The following is a 14113-nucleotide window of genomic DNA, read 5'->3' as shown; positions in this document are numbered from 1 at the left end:
TTTTGTGAAAGGAAGACAGATTGTAGATAGCATCCTAATTGCAAATGAAGTCGTAGAAGAGAGAAGGAAGAGTGGAAGGAAGGGCCTTCTAGTGCAACTAGACCTTGAAAAAGCTTATGATAAGGTTGATTGGGATTGCCTGCTCCAGATTCTAAACTTGAAGGGTTTTCGTTCAAAATGGCTGCAGTGGGTGAAAGGTTGTATTAGTTCTACCCGGTTCTCGATCATGATCAATGGAGAGCCTAAAGGCTATTTTTAAGGCCAGCAGGGGTCTACGGCAAGGATGTCCCCTCTCCCCGTTCCTCTTTACAATGGTAATGGATGTTTTCAGCCAGCTTATGGAGAAAGCTGAAAACCTCAATTTGATCAAAGGTTTTGAGGTCGGAAGAGATGCCATAAATGTTTCCCACCTCCTCTTTGCTGAGGATGTCATCTTATTCCTAGAAGTCAATTTGGAGAACATTTCAAATGTGAAAAGAGTGCTCCAGCGTTTTGAACTAGTATCAGGGCTGAAGGTAAATTACTCAAAGAGCAACCTAGCAGCAATAAACCAAATTGAAGGGTCCTTGATGGAAAGTTTCAAGGAAACTCTGAATTGTCGAGTGGAAAATCTCCCCCTTTGTTATTTGGGCATGCCACTAGGAGGTAACCCAAAAAATTCAAGCTTTTGGGAACCTGTGGTGGAAAAGTGTGAAAAGAAGTTAGATACTTGGAAAAGCTGTTACCTATCAAAAGGGGGTAGAATCACTCTTATTAAGGCCTCCCTTGCGAACGTGCCTATCTATTTCCTATCAGTTTTTCAGATCCCTGCAAGAATCAGATCACAGATCGAGAAAATCCAAAGAGATTTCCTTTGGGAAGGTGGAGGTGTCAAGAAAGGGCATCTAGTTAATTGGAATCAGGTTTGTAAACCAAAAGAGGCTGGAGGATTAGGAATCGGGCAATTAAAAGAGAAAAACAATGCCCTTCTTGGCAAATGGCTGTGGAGATTCCCCACGGAATCAAATTCTCTCTAAGCAACTATCATCACCAGCAAGTATGGGTTAAATGCAAATGGTTGGGACTGCAATCTCCGATCAAACCAATCAGCTCTCTAATCCCTGGAAAGGTATTTCTGCTATTCACATCCTCTTTTTTTCTTTCATTAGAAACAAGGTAGGTAGCGGTAAAAGAATAAAATTCCAGATGGATTTGTGGTGGAGCAATTCAGCATTAGCAGATCTGTATCTCAGGCTCTACAACCTTACTATAAATAAGGGTGCAACCATCTCCCAGTGCCTTCCCATATCCAGCAATGAAAGAAACCTAAACGTGAACTTCAGAAGACCCTTAAAGAATCCAGAGATCAGTGAGCTAACTGAACTCCTTCTTTCTCTTAGTGAAGTCTACATCTCCCCAAATTCCCAAGATTCCCGAGTCTGGAAACCGGGAAACCCCACCCTGGAGGTGAGTTCTCGTCAAAGTCTTTCTTCGAAGCACTGGTTGTAGATACTCGAGACAGTGATTTCCCTCGCAAGAAGATCTGGTGCAAGGTTATACCCTCAAGAGTGAGTTTCTTTGTTTGGGAGGCTTGCCTGCAGCAAGTGAACACTTGTGAGTTACTGCAGAAGAAAAATCTTGGAAGACTTTATATCTCCCCCCACACCTGTACACTATGTTTATGTGAAGGAGAGACAACAAACCACCTCTTCATACACTGCCAGGTAACTAGCAGCATCTGAAACTTCTTTCTTCAATTAGTCGGCTTCAGTTGGGTGGCTCCTAAGCATCTGCAGGATCTGATTTCTCAGTGGCAAGGAATAGGTCTGAGCAAGAGAGGTAAGACCCGTTGGTTGATAATACTGCACGCTATTCTTTGGGGAATTTGGGAGCAAAGAAACAATCAGTTGTTTGAAAATATAGGTCCAAATCTTAAGGTGAACTGATCAGCCACATCAACCACTACTGCAACTTGTGGGCCTCTAGTTCAGAGGAGTTTACAGGACTTAATCCCAATGATCTCAGCAGAAACACATATAACTTCCTGATTTCTTCCCCTCCTACCCCACTCTCTACCAGAGCTCCTTTAGTTAGAAGGGAAGGAATCTGGACTCTCAGCTTTGATGGAAGTGCTTATGGTAACCCCGGAACTGCCGGCATTGGAGGAATTCTAAGAGATAAGAATGGCCACACATGCTGGGTTTATAGTGGTCCGATGGGATAGTTGACTCAACAAAGGCAGAAGTGTTAGCAGCTCTAACAGGGATTCGCCTAGTCACCAAACTGGGTATCCAAAGCTTCTACCAGAGCTGACTCAACAAAGGCAGAAGTGTTAGCAGCTCTAACAGGGATTCGCCTACCCCACTCTCTACCAGAGCTCCTTTAGTTAGAAGGGAAGGAATCTGGACTCTCAGCTTTGATGGAAGTGCTTATGGTAACCCCGGAACTGCCGGCGTTGGAGGAATTCTAAGAGATGAGAATGGCCACACATGCTGGGTTTATAGTGGTCCGATGGGATAATTGACTCAACAAAGGCAGAAGTGTTAGCAGCTCTAACAGGGATTCGCCCAGTCATCAAACTGGGTATCCAAAGCTTCTCAATTGAAGGTGACTCAAACAATACTATAAGATGGTTGGAACAACAAGAAACTGGACCTTGGAGACTTAGTCACTTCCTATCAGAGGCAAGGGACCTCTTGGCTCCTTTGAATGTTTCTCTAACCTGGATCCCAAGGGAACTAAATGTAATGGCAGATGGTCTAGCAAAATTAGGAGTTACTCTAGAGTCTCTGTACTATGATTCCTGCCCTCCTGTGTAATTCTCAGGGGTCTCGCCCCTCTTTTGTATTTGTACACACTCTTGTGTACCTCTCCTTTCTTCAATAAATTTGTTAACTTTTCTCAAAAAAAAAAAAGGCAAAACTGGGCAATGCATAGAAAGATGCTCAATAGTTTCAACTGAACCACCACATGACATATCCAGAATCTGAATGCCACGTTTCATTAGATTAACTATGGTCAGACACTTATCTAAAGCCATTGTCCAAATCAGAAATTTTACTTTAGAAGGACTAGTTGAGTTCCATATTTGCCTAGCCGGAAAGTTCACATGACCCGAATTTACCAACTCAAAGAACATAGACTTAACAGTGAACCATCCATCAGCTTCCCATTCCCAACTCCAAGCATCCTCCTTATTCAAATCAACCCTCTGATTATGAAGCAAACCCAACAGATTCGCATATTCTTCAACTTCCCAATCAAAGAGGCTCCTCCTACAAAGCAGATTCCAACTAATAGAATTACCAGAAGCATTAAAAGTTTCAGCAACCGAGGAATCCTGATTTACAGAAATTTGATACAAATGAAGGAAGGCACCTTTCAAGAACACTTCAGAACACCAAGAATCTTTCCCCATTTCCCAACTTATATCTGATTTCTTCCTCAAATAAAGGAAAGACCTTCAAGATACCTGTCCAAATGAAACTTATCCCTCTTGCAATAGGGCACTTGGATCTCCAATCACCCCAATCCACCCCATATTTATCCACAATAAGCATTCTCCACCATGCATTTCTTTCATTTGCAAATCTCCAAAGCCATTTACAAAGAAGGGCAGAGTTGAACATTTTCAATTTTCTTATTATTCCCAACCCACCAACTTCCTTAGGAAGACACACTTGGTCCCAGTTTACAATGTGAACCTTCTTTTCCTCCTCCCATCCTCTCCATAAAAAGTTCCTTTGGATTTGCTCCAATCTATTTGCAACTTTGGTTGGAATGGGGAAGAGGGAGAGGAAATAAGTAGGAAGATTAGAAAGAGTGCTCTTAATCAATGTTACTCTACCCCCAAAAGAAAGATTATTAGCTTTCCAAAATGCCATTTTCCTCTCCATTCTCTCAATCACTAGAACCCAAGTCTCAGAGGAAGTACATTTAGCCCCAAGAGGAAGCTCCAAGTACTTGACCGGGAGATGGGCAATCTGACAAGCCATCACATCTGCACAATCTTCTAAATTCGTTACATAACCCACAGGGATGATCTAAGATTTACTCAAATTGACCTTGAGACCAGACACCACCTCAAACCAACTCAAAATTCCAAGCACCACCTCCAGCTGACTAGGGGAAGCATCAACAAAACATAAAGTGTCATCAGCAAACAACATAAACAATGGAATTTTTCCTAAATATGTTTAGTCAATTCATCTATGACCAATGAAAATAGATAAGGACTATGTGCTGAACCTCCATCATCACTATAAAATATGAAGTCTCTCCCAATGGTATTCTAACATTGGTTGTTGCCCCCTCCTACATATCCGTAATTAGGTCTATACACCTATTTTGAACCCTTATCTTTTCCAAGACCCACCATATTATCTCTTTAGGAACTCTATCATAAGCCTTTTCTAGATCAATGAACACCATATGAAGATCTTTCATCTTCTGTCTGAACTTTTCTATCAATCATTTCAAAAGAAATATAGCTTCCATGGTTGATCTCTCTAGCATTAAGCCTATTAGAGAATATCGACCTATTCAAGGACCTCACCTAACAACTTAAGCTTTTAGGTTGAATGGTTCTTTGAGATGGTATCAAAGCCATTTTGACCAAGTGGTCTAGTGTTCGATCACCGTTACCCCCATTATAATTGAATAAGTTTCAGCACAAGGTATGTGTGGGCCTGTGCTTGTTCACGCTTCAAGCCCAATGGGTTTGGGCTTTCGTGTGAGGGGACGTGTTAGAAAATATCAACCTATTCAAGGGCCTCACCTAACAACTTAAGCTTTTAGGTTGAATGGTTCTTTGAGAAAGCCAAAATTGGTTCACTAACACACTTGTTTCAAGTCATAATCCTCGTTTAGTTATTCTCTCCCAAAGTTTCATGTTGTGGCTCTGAGTTTAATCCCCTCAATATATAGTTGTCAAGGCGACACCTAGGCGGGCAGCTAGGCGACAAGACACCCTTGGAGGCTCGGCTCGCCTAATCGTTAAGAAATTTTGTGTGTTGTGTTGTAAAATATTTTTTTAGGCAAGGCGATTAGGTTTTCCCACCTAATTCTTCATCACCTATTATCTTCCCTATTTCTCTTCCATTTTCTAATGTGCATATCTATGTTGTGTTGTTAAGCTTTCTCCAAAAATAACTTCGCAATTTTTACACACAACTCATTTTGTTCTCCTAGTAAAGGAAAAAAAAATCTATTTGACTTATGGTCCACTTTTAAATGTTATTAAATGTTTGTCCTTCTTTAGGAAAAAGGTGCTTAAAATTGCCATAGCATAAGTTACAACAAAATTTAATATTGTACCTCCTGATTCATTGCTCTCCCCAAATCCAAATCCTCCATGTATCATAATATATCCTACACTTATTGTCCATACGTGCCCATTTAAGTCTCCTCCTATAAAAATTTTCTCTTCATTTGGAATTTCTTAGAGTAATCATTCTAAGTTTTCCCAAAATTGTCTTTTAATGTTTTCTTCTAAACCCACTTGAGGTGCATAAGCACTATTATGTTAATGACATCCTCCCCTAAAACAAGTCCACTTGAAATTATTCTATCCCCAATTCTTTTAACATTTAAATTTTCATTTTTAAATCCTTATCTACTACCATCAATACACCATTTCTATTATTCACCTCTCATGTATACCATAATTTGTAGCCATCAATTTCTTTAGCTTTTTTACTCTTCCATTTAGCTTTTTGTAGGCATGTAGTATTAACTCTTCTCATCTTAATAGTGTCTACTAAATCCACAGTTTTTCCTATTAATGTTCCAACATTACATGTGTTTAAATTAAGTCGCGTTTCATGGACTACCACCTTTCCCTGGCCCCGTCCAGAATTATGAAGGGACCCCTACCTATTTGGAACCACAACCGAGTATTGACATGGTGGGTCACTTATGTCGACCATCCTAGCAAACCTTGCCCAGAACAATACACTCAGGTTAGGGTGCAGCACGTCATTTATGGAGAACGCCCTAACATGAGCACAAAAAGACAAATCGGGATCCATATTCATGAGGGTTTGGCAAAAGTTTTAGTACCATCTGCCAACCAGACACAACCCTCCTCCTTTATCTAGGCTTGGGACAGCAATGTAAGACAAGCTCACATGGAGAGAGTTGAATTTCCTTCTTTCACTTCTGTTATTCCACAGCCCAGCTCCTTTCTTTTGCAATCATCCCACCGCCAACTTTGAGAGTTTGGGTCACCTTACAATAAAAAAAAAAGAGTTTGAGCCACCTTCTTACAACCATCAGCTTTTGGACTTCCTCCAAAAATCCCCACTCCACATGGTCATAAGCTTTTTCAATATCTAGTTTGCACACCAAACCGGGTCTCCCACTTCTTGTCCTCGAGTCAATACACTCACTTGCCACCACCACACCATCCAGGATTTGTCTCCCTCCCACAAAAGCCATTTGGGTTTCACCTACTCCCTCATGAAGCACTTCCTTCAGTCTACTTGATAGGACTTTGGCCAAGAGTTTATAAAGGCTACTTATTAAACTATTTAGCCTAATCTCTTTTACGTTAACAACCCCAGCCTTCTTCTGTAATAGTGCAATAAAGGTTGAACTAACTCTCACGCCAGATTTTTGTTTGCACAAAATTCCTTGGTCATTTGCATGAAATCATCCCCCAAGAAATGCAAACTATTTGGCCTAATCTCTTTTACGTTAACAGCCCCAGCCTTCTTCTGTAATAGTGCAATAAAGATTGAACTAACTCTCACGCCAGATTTTTGTTTGCACAAAATTCCTTGGTCATTTGCATGAAATCATCCCCCAAGAAATGCAATCATTGCTTTATGAAATTAAAAGAAAACCCAACAGGTCCCGGAGCTTTATCTCCATTGATCCTCTTTAAGGCCTCCTTAACTTCACCCCCCCTCAATGGCCCTTTCCAGCCACTCGGATGCTCTCTCACTTAGTTTTCTTGATTCAACATCTCCCAGAGAAATCCACCCCCATTGTCTCCCTGTATACAGCTTCTTATAACATCCACCGCTAGTCTTTGGATGGCATCCCAGTGTCTGGCCTCTTCCTCCCCTACCTGAATTCTAGTAATCAGATTCCTCCTTCCGTTTGCAAATTCATGGAAGAAGGCTGTGTTTTTGTCTCCCTCTTTTAACCATAATGCCCTTGACTTCTGCATTCATCTCACCTCCTCCCTCAAAAAGTAGCCTCTCTAATTCCCTTTCCAGTCCCTCTTTCTCCACCTTAGCTTCTCTTGAAATGTTCTCATCTTCCTCTAAACTCTCCAGTCTGGCAATCTTCTCCAATACCACCTTTTTTCTGCCTACTTCATCCCCAAACTCTTCCCTCCTCCTCCCTTTCAGCTCTTCTTTGATCAACTCTAATTTCTTGACAACCCTGGTGGTGGATGAACCCTCCACTTGTAGATTTCTCCTTTTCTCCTCCACCCAATCCACAAAGTTTGGTTGAAGCAACCAAACATTTTCAAATCTAAAAGTCCCAGACGTGATATCTCTGTATATTTTCTTAACAGAATTGCTTTGTGGTCTGATAAATACATCTGTAAAGGTTCCTGCACCAGATCTCCCATGTGCTCCATCCAATCCCCAGAAAGCAGAAATCTATCCAGCCTTCTCAGGGTCACAGGATATTGACCATTTGACCACGTGAACTTTCTGCCTCTCAAGGGAAGGTCAGACAGCTCATGGTCATTGATATAATCCTCCAACCTCCTAATTCCCACACTAATTCTCCTTTCCCTCCCCGTTTTCACCTCACTTCTTCTGACAACATTAAAATCTCCTCCCAAGCACCACGGACCCTCCCAACTCTGTTGAACACTACCCAACTCCTCCCAAAACTCCATTCTCTCCCCTTTCCTCGTTTGGCCTATACACATACGTCGCTCCCCAAGCCCATTCCCCCTTCCACCTCCTATAAGCAGACTAACACCAAAACTTCCCACGGAAGACCCCTAATTTCCTAAAAACACCCAGATCCCACAGAATGACCAAACCCCCTGCCAGCCCCAACGCATTCAACTCCACCCAATCTCCACTTCCCCTTCCCCAGATGTCATGCATTATTCTTGTGCCAAAATTTTCTAATTTCATCTCCTGCAGAAATACAACATCAGGCCTCTGCTTCCTAATCACATTGCTCACCAAAGACCCATTCCCCTCCCTCAGACGCCTAACATTCCAACTTAATAACTTCCTCCTCTCCCCCTTCATAATCCAACTCCTCTTTTTTAGCTATCGCACCTCTTCCTCTCTCACTCCTTCCTCTGGATTCCCCTTTCCTGGACTCAAATTCTTCTGCCCCCTTCTGTCTCCTGGCCCGGCCCCAAAGTCTTCCTTCTGTTGTAGACCTTCTTTTGCCCACTCCTTCCTTCCATCCCTTCTTGTCGCTTCCTCTTCCCCACACTTCCCCTACCTTCTCTGCCTCTTCCTTCCTCCTTTCAGAACCTTCGCCCACTACCCCCATAGAAACAGAGATGTGGGATGGTAGGATTGGTGAGGAATGAGAGCCTACCTCATCGATCCTGTTTGCCACATTATCAATTTTGGACAGAGTTGCCCAATGAGTATAACTCTTGGTATTGCCCTATCTGCCAAGCCTTAGCCTCTGCTCCAGTGATTATCCTAATATCCTATACTATTGGCTTCCCAATTGTTGTCGGAATCAGCAGTTGCTCTGGCCTGGTTTACACTCGCAACATGTAGGTGATTGATACACTGTGGCCGATTCCCCTGTTTTGGAGTCTGGAGTCTTCCTCTCTGATATTCCAATTCGACAGATTGGGTTGGATCTTTGGTTTCTCTCTTCCTCCTATTCCTTTCTCTTACCATTGTTGTCACCTTCCCATCTTTTGCAAATTTCGCTATGACCCAAACCCACTCCTCCCTTCCTCTTATCCTCCTTGGTTTCTTATTCCTCTCACCTCTAATCTTTTTCTTTCCAATTGTGCCCCTCCTTTTTAATACTCCCAAATCCATTGAGTGAGAACCCCTTGAGTTCTTCGTCCTGTTGTGGGGCCCACTTATTAAATCCTCCCTCCTTTTCCCCTTCTAATTTCTTCTCTTCCAAATGTCTTTTTCGGTTTACGTCATCACTAGACTGTCTCCCCATCCCTTCTTCTGCCACGGCTCCTTCTTTTGTCCTCACATCTTTTGAAATACCAACTTTTCCCTTCCGAATGTCCTGTTGTTGGCCCCACGTCTCCAACTTACGATATGTTCTAGTCTTTTTCTTTCCAATTGTGCCCCTCCTTTTTAATACTCCCAAATCCATTGAGTGAGAACCCCTTGAGTTCTTCGTCCTGTTGTGGGGCCCACTTATTAAATCCTCCCTCCTTTTCCCCTTCTAATTTCTTCTCTTCCAAATGTCTTTTTCGGTTTACGTCATCACTAGACTGTCTCCCCATCCCTTCTTCTGCCACGGCTCCTTCTTTTGTCCTCACATCTTTTGAAATACCAACTTTTCCCTTCCGAATGTCCTGTTGTTGGCCCCACGTCTCCAACTTACGATATGTTCTAGTCATCGAACTGCAAGAACCCCCTGCAGTAGCCTCCTATCATCTCGAAGGTGGCTATACTCCAAGCGTGCAGAGAGAGGGATACAAACCACATCTACCCACAACTGTCCTCCTTTGGACAGACAGCACCAGCCACCAAAAACCACCAATCCAGCCGGAGGTCAAGCTCTCTCTCCTTCGATGACTCTTGCCTCAAAGTTAGCGCCACCACCTCCTTGTTGTGGAACATGAACAGAAACAAAACCCCCATTCAATTTCCTTACTCCCATCAGCTTCTCCTTTCCCCACTCGATCGTCGTCCAAACCTTCACCTTCTCCAATTCCAAATTCACTCCAACAAACCTTCCTACTAAGCTCACTTCCAACACCTGCATTCGTTCCTCCATCTTCCCTATCCTCCTAACATTGACTTCAATACAATTTCCTGACATCGACTTCATCCCTCACACTACTAAAAGCAGCTAACTGGATTCTATAGATACAGAATCCAAACTTTTCATTCTTTCCTACATGTCTAATTCCATGAACACTATATTGGCATGCTTCTCTCTTTCTAAGAAATGGGCCCAATTTTTCACCATCCTCTACTTCTTCATCTACCACTTTTTTAAGATCCATCTTTTTATCTACTTCATTAGATTTCATCATTGTTGGTTATATTTCAGTCTCTATGTTCCTACTTAGAGAGGAGATCATATGTTCATCACACTAGGAAAGAATCAAAATTTCTAAGAGATAAACCTGTGAATGCTTCAAGTATATTAGGACTTTTCATATACCTAATACCTAATATCAAGAGCTTCTTGAGACTGGTGAGACTTCAATAAACTCCAGAACAAGTGGTACTTCCTTTTAGTTGAATAAAAAATATTTGGCTCTTAAAGGCAGCATCCTTGCCCAATCCAACCATTCAAGTAATGAATTACAGCCCACATCCATACCACGACCTATTCCAGGTTTCCCCTAAGGTATTTATACCTTGATTATAGCAATATCAAACTAATTGAGATATTTCTTAAGCCATGAACACCTACTGATATAAGATTAAACCTCAGACAGATTTAACACCAAAAAAATTTCCAACTATAATGAAGATTTTTAATCTAAACAGTTGAGTTTTATTCAGATGTTTCTGACAGATACGGAAAGAATTGTCCCTTGGTTAGTATCTTTGGGCAACATGCGATGTTAGTCCCCTAACAGTAAAAAAATAAAAATAAAAAATACTCTGTGGGCAAAGGAGGTCCGAATGCAAAGTTTAGGAAAAGTTTCACGATCGGATAGCAGTAACTTTTAAACCCAATAAGGAAATCTAACTCGAGAGTTGTCGTGCAACACTCCTCCCTCCCTAACATACAGACGCGCCCAAAAAAGAGAATAAAAACCACTGCTCATCAACAAAAACTGAGTAATTGACGATGCGACCCAATATGTTAATGGGCAACAGAAACATGCAAACCCACCAACCTGCGAGCATTGAGAAAGAAGCCTTCCCCATGCAACCTTTGTGCGGGACTTTGTTGATCGTTTCCTCGCTCGATTCATTGCTGCACCAACCAACTCCACCGCATTATCAGCTTCAATGGCAGGCCCTCCTTAACCCGACGAAGAATACAATCCAAAAATCAATATAATGTCAAAGAAAGCCAAAAAAATAGAAAGAAAAGATAAAGAAAATGAAAAGGAAAAAGGAAACGAAATCGATAATCAGCGTAACGCTCAGAAGATTCAACCTGTAGCCGACGGCGGAGCCAAAACCTCGCCTTCTCCGTTTCTATCCGGAGATTTTTCCAGCATAGTAGCATCGCAGTCATCAGATTCCTTGGAGGGACCGAAAGCGGATAGATCAGAGAGTCGAACTTCCTGGTCATGCGATTCACAACCTGATTCTTTTGACGAACCTAGGGTTTCAACTGGCGTAACACAAGGAATCTCGTTGGTCGATGACGATGCCTCCGCCACCTACAATTCCAATTAAATTCAATAAAAACACCACGAAAACAGAACCCCTCAACCCCAATCATCACCACCACCAACACAGACAACGCTAAAAGCCGACAAAAAAGGTGGAAAGCAAATCAAATCCTTGACCTAACCCTAACCCTAATATATACCTTCAAGCGTTTTCCATTCGACAGAGAAGCAACTCCTGCAGGCGGAACAGAACGCTTCGATGAAGCCGAGCTTCGCCTGGTCTCGACCATGGCTTCTCTTCTCCGATCCGAACTTTGAAGCACGGAATCGAAAAGGTGGAGAAGAGAAAACGAGAAGTTAGAGATTTGAGAAGGATGTCAGTTATGAGTTTCTATTCATTTCTTTTTAAAAATTTGTTCGACTTTATTTTATTTGTTCCAGAGAGAGGAACAAAATTGGAAAAAATAGGTAAGAATTGAAAATGACGACGAGCCTCGGATTTTATATGGAAGAGACGTTGGCATGCTTAAAATGTTTCAGATGTTGAGCCACAATGAATAAAAATATAAATAGTTTGAGACGAGTGTTTAGTGAAAGTCAATTTTATAGTTTTAATTAATAGGGAAAGTTGCATATTAGTAACTGTGATTTAGTGAAAGTCAAATTTATAGTTTTAATTAATTTAGTATCTATCTTAATTAATAACCATCGTTTATATATATGCCATTTAAAACTTTTTAAAATAACATTTTCTTCCTTAAATATTAGACATTGTTCATCATGAAAATATGGAAATTTTAAGGACGTAGGTCTAACTCGTTCAGTAAGATATAATAATGATGGACGACTAGGAATTTCAGCATGAGGAATCGCCACTATGTAAAGCTGTGGAAGACAAAAGAAAACAAGGATTTAGTCTTCGGTTGGGATCGGGATGGTGGTGGGTAGGGGTGTTCCTGGTCTAGTCTCTTGCAGTTTGGAGAATTTCTCATACCAAAACAATAAATTATAATTTGGAAAATTTTCAAACCAAATCAAACTGTTTTATTACATTTTGGTGTGGTTTCTAATATGGTTTGGAGACTTTTTGCCATTCTATGTAGGGGTGTTCATGGTCCCGGTTGGTGTAGTTTGGAGAATTTTTTAGACCAAACCAGTAAATTACATTTTGGGAAATTCTCAAACCAAAGTAAACCATTTTGGCATAGAAACCACACCAAACCAAACCAAACCGTTTTATTATGGTTTGGTGTGGTTTCTAATACAATTTGAGGACTTTGCACCAGTCTATGATTTACTCGGACTACAAAACTAGTATAGAAAAATAACAAAACAAGAATAGCATAGATATCATATCAATATCAATAGGAGAATAGTTCAAGGGCTCTACCTGTAATTTGCGGCTAGGACCTCGAACTAGTTTCTATGAGCGGGAGCTCAAACTGAGAGTGCTGAGGTGATGCGGGCCTAACCGGCTGGGAGGACCCCTAACTACCCGCAGGCTACGAGGCGGGGGTGATTGGTCTCTCCTTCTTGTTGCGAGGGTGATTGGTCTATCCTTCTGAGCCCTGGTAAGTTGCCTTTTAGGTCGCACAATGCCTTGTAAATTTTTTTTTTACTAGACTAATGCCTTGTGATTTTTGGCAGCCATCATGTCTGGTGTAGATGCACGCCGCCGTCTGTCCAGCAACTAGAAGCGCAGGGCGAAAAGGTCGCGCCCTGACCGAGCTTCCACTTCCGGGAGCGCTGAGTTCGAGGCTACTAATCCAGCCTTCGTTTCTCCACCGCCTGAGGTCCCACCGGTCTCGTTCGAGGGAGTGGCCACGGAAGGTGGTGCAAAAGAGCACGAGATCCCGATGCAAGGGCAGTTCCCTCCGCCTGAGCAGTCCCACCCTTTCGCTTTTCCGCGATTTCCCACCGGGGGGTGGGAAAGCGTCACTGACTTCACCGTGGCTTCGCGAAGGAGCCGAAAGGCGGTCTCCCACGAGGTCGCCAGCTGGGGAGGGACGGACCCCAAGTAGCTCGCCAGGCTAGCCTCCGCTCACTGCATGGTGGTAAGTGACTACTTTTTTTTTCTTTTCCCTTCTTCTTCTTCTTCTTCTTTTTTCTTTTTTTGACCTCGGCTTTTTGTAGGCAGGTGAACTCCGCCATCCACGCCATGGCCCTCTAGACCAACATTCACTCCGGCGATGCTCTCGCTCAAAGGTCAACCGTGCAGAAGCTCCAAGGCGAGCTCAACCGGGCCCGAGGTGAGGTCCTTCAGGCTCGAAAGGGGAGCGAGGCCCAGGAGCTGCTCGTCTAGGACTAGGAGGCGCATATTGCCCGCCTATCTGAGGAGAGAGCTTGCTACCTGGAGGAGTCATCGAGGGTGGCAGCGGAGAGGGAGCTTCTTCAGCAGGTCCGGGACTTGGAGTCCACGCTTTAGGATCGGACTCGGAACTTCAACACCATGGTGGAGGCTGAGCAAGCTAAGGCGGTGTGGGACTTCAAGGACTCCCAGGAGTATCACGACCTCCAGGTGGAGTACGGCTCGAGCTCCTACCGTTCTGGATTTAAACTCTATCGTTGGCTGATCCGAAAGAAGTTCTCCGATCTCAACCTTGACGGTAAAACAATGAAGGGTTTGGATTCAGAGACGGCGGACTTAGCGGAGGAGGAGGAGCCTGACTCTCTAGAGGATGACGAGGA

The 14113-nt window shown here is 42.8% G+C and overlaps 1 protein-coding gene across 1 annotated transcript in view; it reads right to left on the bottom strand.

The window, feature by feature from the left end:
• Nucleotides 1-12001, bottom strand: part of LOC148867504 (uncharacterized) — a 94292-nt gene extending 82291 nt beyond the window's left edge. The window contains exons 1-3 of the mRNA XM_088975933.1: nt 11626-12001; nt 11245-11473; nt 10979-11106 (exon numbers count right to left, since the gene is read on the bottom strand). Coding sequence (XP_088832059.1) covers nt 10979-11106; nt 11245-11473; nt 11626-11715 — 447 coding nt within the window. The 5' untranslated portion in view covers nt 11716-12001. The remainder of the gene's footprint in view (nt 1-10978; nt 11107-11244; nt 11474-11625) is intronic.
• Between the last annotated feature and the right edge of the window lie 2112 nt (nt 12002-14113).

The sequence above is a fragment of the Nelumbo lutea genome, chromosome 3 (assembly GCF_056320005.1).
Source record: "Nelumbo lutea isolate HS-2025 chromosome 3, American lotus-T2T, whole genome shotgun sequence".
NCBI lineage: Eukaryota > Viridiplantae > Streptophyta > Magnoliopsida > Proteales > Nelumbonaceae > Nelumbo > Nelumbo lutea.
The sequence above is the reverse complement of the archived record's forward strand: the minus strand, read 5'-3'. Positions and strand labels throughout refer to the sequence as shown.